Here is a 4158-nt window from a genome sequence, read left to right as displayed (position 1 = left end):
CCGGAAGAAGCACCAAGGTAAAGAACTTTAAGACCAGGTTTCTACAATTTCAAAAAACAAAAGCGTTTTTATTAGTTTCCAAGAACAGAGGAATAAAAGAGATTGTTACCTTGATGATTTGATGAGACTTACGATCCAAATGTTATCAACACCAATGTTAATAGCAGCAGCTAACTTAGATCTATGAGGGTTCCAAATCCTGTATTCAACTGTAGATCGATCCTCGTTCTGAACAAAGATTCTCTTCTCATTGTAAATGATTTCACCAGGAACTAAGTTCTTGGTGACAAGAGCATCTCCTTTACTCTTGGCAATGGACACTCCTGCGTGCCTGTGTGGCGCCACTAACACTTTGCTTCCTCCCTTAATTCCTCCGCCGGATTCACTTCCACGGCCTCTTACGGCACTTCCTCCACCGCCTGTGGCTAAACCTCTTTCACGGCCACCACCACCACGTCCTGAGCATAATCATATATACACAAAACAGAATCAGAAAAGAGTATTACTAAATCTCCCACTAAACTTGAATTGAAGCGGTGAGGAATCAAAATAGTATACGTAACAAGCGAAACAAGTATAAATAAAACGGCTTTTAGGGTACGTACTTCTTTGGGGATGTGTCATATTTGCTATAGATCGAGAGCGACGGGACTAAAAGGAAGAAGCGGGACGTGGCGGGCGATTTTTTGGCGATTAGGGTTTTTTAAACTTGGAGACCAAGTTTTCGCTGATGACGGCGGATCTGCCGCCGCTGCCAGGATCTCCGGTGGATTCTGGTAGCTCGGGGAATGCAAATCAGGCTACTGGTGGTTCTCAGTCGGAGACGCTGGTTTCGGAGCAGGATTTTCCAACTCTTGGGAAGTCACAAGCGGTCAATACGGTGAAGCCAGATCAGAAGCGATGGGTGAAAGCGGTGCAGCAGCAATCTTTTACTCAGCAGGATTTTGTTATCACTCAGGTGGACGGAAAGGAGCGAGTTGTAGTCCCCAGGGAGGTTTTTGTGGATGCAAAGCCGTTGTGGGAGGATTTTTTAATTGGCAAGTTTTTGAATGAAAAGACACTTCATGTGGGTAAGATTCATATGATCGTGAATAAGATTTGGCGTTTAGGAGACAAATCTCTTCCTATAGATGTCTTTGTGGTTAATGACACTACTGTCAAATTCAGAGTCCGTAATGCCTCGATGCAACAACGTATTCTGGACAGAGGTATGTGGAATATTGTAGGCATCCCCATGCTCATGACTAGATGGACCCCGTTTGCGGAAGAGACGCAGCCTGCTATGAGTTCTGTTCGGCTCTGGGTTGTGCTAAAGAATGTTCCACATACTATGTTTACACATAAGGGTTTGGAATTCTTAGCTAGTGCAGTTGGGAAACCAATAAAACTTCATCCAAAAACGGAATCTTGTGTCAGTTTTGATGAGGCTCAAATCCTTTTAGAAGCAGATTTAACGAGAACTTTGCCGATGGAGTTCCATTTAGCAGGAGAGGAAGAAGGTGAACTTGATGTGGTTGTTAGCTACTCTTATCCTTGGCTCCCGCCTAAGTGTAGTGGATGTGGGAAATGGGGCCATCTGACGTCAGGGTGCCTCGCTACCAGTCCGGAGGATACTCCACTAGTAGTTGAGAAGACTCCTGCTGTGAGTAGTCCTATGAAAGAGAAGGTACAAGAGGATGTCAATGTAGTCCAAGTAGTAGGGAGCGAGGGTACTCCAAGTCTCGAGGAAGCAGGGGAGCATCAAGGTTGGATTACTCCTCAAAAAACGGGTAATAAGTCAAGTCCTTCCAAAGGTAGTCCGCGAAAGGAGAAACAAGTTGGAGAAGGGTCTATTCTCTCAAATTCTTATGCGGTTCTTACTGACCACTGTGATGACGAGACTGAAAGGCAGGTTGACACTAATGAAGATGAAAATGGGGGGGGGGAAAAGCACGATGTAACTGAAGTTGATGATCAAGCTATAGACACCTCTAAAAGTGAGGGTTCGGGAGAGTCTGTGTTAAACGGCTCTGTTGAGCCGATGAAGGAGGTGATCACTACGGGCGATATCGCTGTTGCAGGAGTTAGGAAAAAGGGTGTCCGTGGAACTCAAGCTCCCATCCAGTTGCGTGAGTCTATTCCTCGGGCTACCAAGGACCAACATAAGTTCGGTTATAATACTCAAACTCAGAACCCCCGAGAGCTGAGTAAGAGACCCTCTCACCAATAATTTTTTATGTCGAACTTCTTTTGGAATGTTCGTGGTTTCAACAAAGATTCAAAGCATTCCGTGGTTAAAAACTGGTTGAAGAGTGAGCAATTCCAATTTGGGTGTTTACTTGAGACAAGAGTGAAGGAAAATAAGGCAGAGCGGATTGTGGGTTCTGTTTTTCCGGGTTGGTCGTTTATTTCAAATTATGACTTTAATCGGAGAGGAAGAATTTGGGTGCTATGGAGCTCTAGGGTGCGAGTCACTCCTTGTTTCACTAGCAGTCAGATGATCACTTGTTCGATCCTAGTTGACGGTATGCAAGATGAGTTCATTATCTCATTTGTGTATGCATCAAATAGTTTGGAGGAAAGGAAGGTTTTATGGGAGGATTTAAAAAATCATCAGGATTCACCGGTGATCCGTTCAAAACCGTGGATGATATATGGTGATTTTAATGAAATCTTAGATGTTGAGGAGCACTCTCTCCATGATCAACACCTCATTTTAGCTCCAGGCATGCAAGATTTCCAAGAGGTTATGAGATACTGTTCTCTGGAGGATATGCCGCCACATGGTCCTTTATACACTTGGTGTAACAAACGTGATGCAGGCCTGATTTGCAAGAAGCTTGACAGGGTTCTTGTTAATACAGTGTGGCTTCAGATATATAGTCAAGCTTATGGTGTGTTTCAGGCGGGAGGCTGTTCAGATCACCTCCGCTGTAGTATTAAGCTGGGACGAGACCCAGTCCGCACTAGGAGACCTTTTAAATTTACAAATGCGCTTGTTACAACTTCCAAGTTTAAGCCACTGATACAAGAGTTTTGGAATGGTACTGAGGCCATTTTTTCATCCACATTCGCAATTTTCAGGTTCCAGAAGAAGCTAAAAGCGTTAAAGCCAAAAATAAAGCAGCTTAGCAAAGACGTACTTGGTGATCTAACTCGGAAAACTAGAGAGGCGTTTAAAACACTTTGTCAGTGTCAAATAGCAACTCTTTCAGCTCCAACAGAAGCAAATATGTATCGCGAATCCACCGCATATAGCCGCTGGTTGCACGTTGCGGTACTTGAGGAGAGATTCCTGAAGCAGAAATCTAAGCTCCACTGGTTGAGAGTCGGGGATGGAAATAATAAGGTCCTCTACAACGCAGCAAAAACTAGAGAGGCTCGTAATGCCATTCGTGAAATTAAATGTCAGGATGGGACTTTAGTTGATACGCAAGATGCGATGAAGCAGGAGGCAGAACGGTTTTTCAGAGATTTCTTAGGGCACACGCCAGACCACTATACGGGCTTGTCTGAGGATGCTATCCGTGAGCTTATTCTGCATCGCTGCCCAGAGAGGGATAAGATAGCTCTCGAGGCTGAAGTTACTGAGGAGGAAATCCGCAGCGTGTTATTCTCTATGCCTTCTGAGAAAAGTCCAGGGCCCGATGGTTACACTGTGGAGTTCCTGAAGGAAACATGGTCTATTATAAAACAGGATTTCGTTGCCTCTATCAACTCTTTCTTTCAGTACGGTTTTCTGCCTAAGGGTGTTAACGCCACTATTCTTGCTCTTATTCTTAAGAAGAAGGTGGTCTATGAGATGAAAGATTACCGGCCCATTTCATGCTGCAATGTCACATATAAGGTCATATCGAAGCTTCTTGCAAATAGACTCAAAAAGGTTTTGCCAGATTTCATCTCTCCAACACAGTCGGCTTTTGTAAAAGATAGATTGTTGATGGAGAATGTCCTACTTGCTTCAGAAATAGTCAAGGATTATCATAAAGACGACATATCTCCGCGGAGTGCAGTAAAAATCGACATCTCAAAAGCCTTTGACTCTGTTCAATGGTCTTTCCTTCTCTCTATCTTCAAAGCCTTGGAATTTCCATCACAATTTATTAAATGGATTGAACTTTGTATCACCACGGCCTCTTTCTCGGTTCAGGTCAATGGTGAGCTCTCAGGGTTATTTAA

General features: G+C 44.0%; 1 protein-coding gene across 1 annotated transcript in view; it reads right to left on the bottom strand.

The window, feature by feature from the left end:
* Nucleotides 1-624, bottom strand: part of LOC104728826 (putative rRNA 2'-O-methyltransferase fibrillarin 3) — a 965-nt gene extending 341 nt beyond the window's left edge. The window contains exons 1-3 of the mRNA XM_010447755.1: nucleotides 606-624; nucleotides 133-458; nucleotides 6-41 (exon numbers count right to left, since the gene is read on the bottom strand). Of these exons, the coding sequence (XP_010446057.1) occupies nucleotides 6-41; nucleotides 133-458; nucleotides 606-624 (381 nt within the window). The remainder of the gene's footprint in view (nucleotides 1-5; nucleotides 42-132; nucleotides 459-605) is intronic.

This window comes from Camelina sativa, chromosome 11 (assembly GCF_000633955.1).
Source record: "Camelina sativa cultivar DH55 chromosome 11, Cs, whole genome shotgun sequence".
In the NCBI taxonomy this organism is placed as follows: Eukaryota; Viridiplantae; Streptophyta; class Magnoliopsida; order Brassicales; family Brassicaceae; genus Camelina; species Camelina sativa.
The sequence above is the reverse complement of the archived record's forward strand: the minus strand, read 5'-3'. Positions and strand labels throughout refer to the sequence as shown.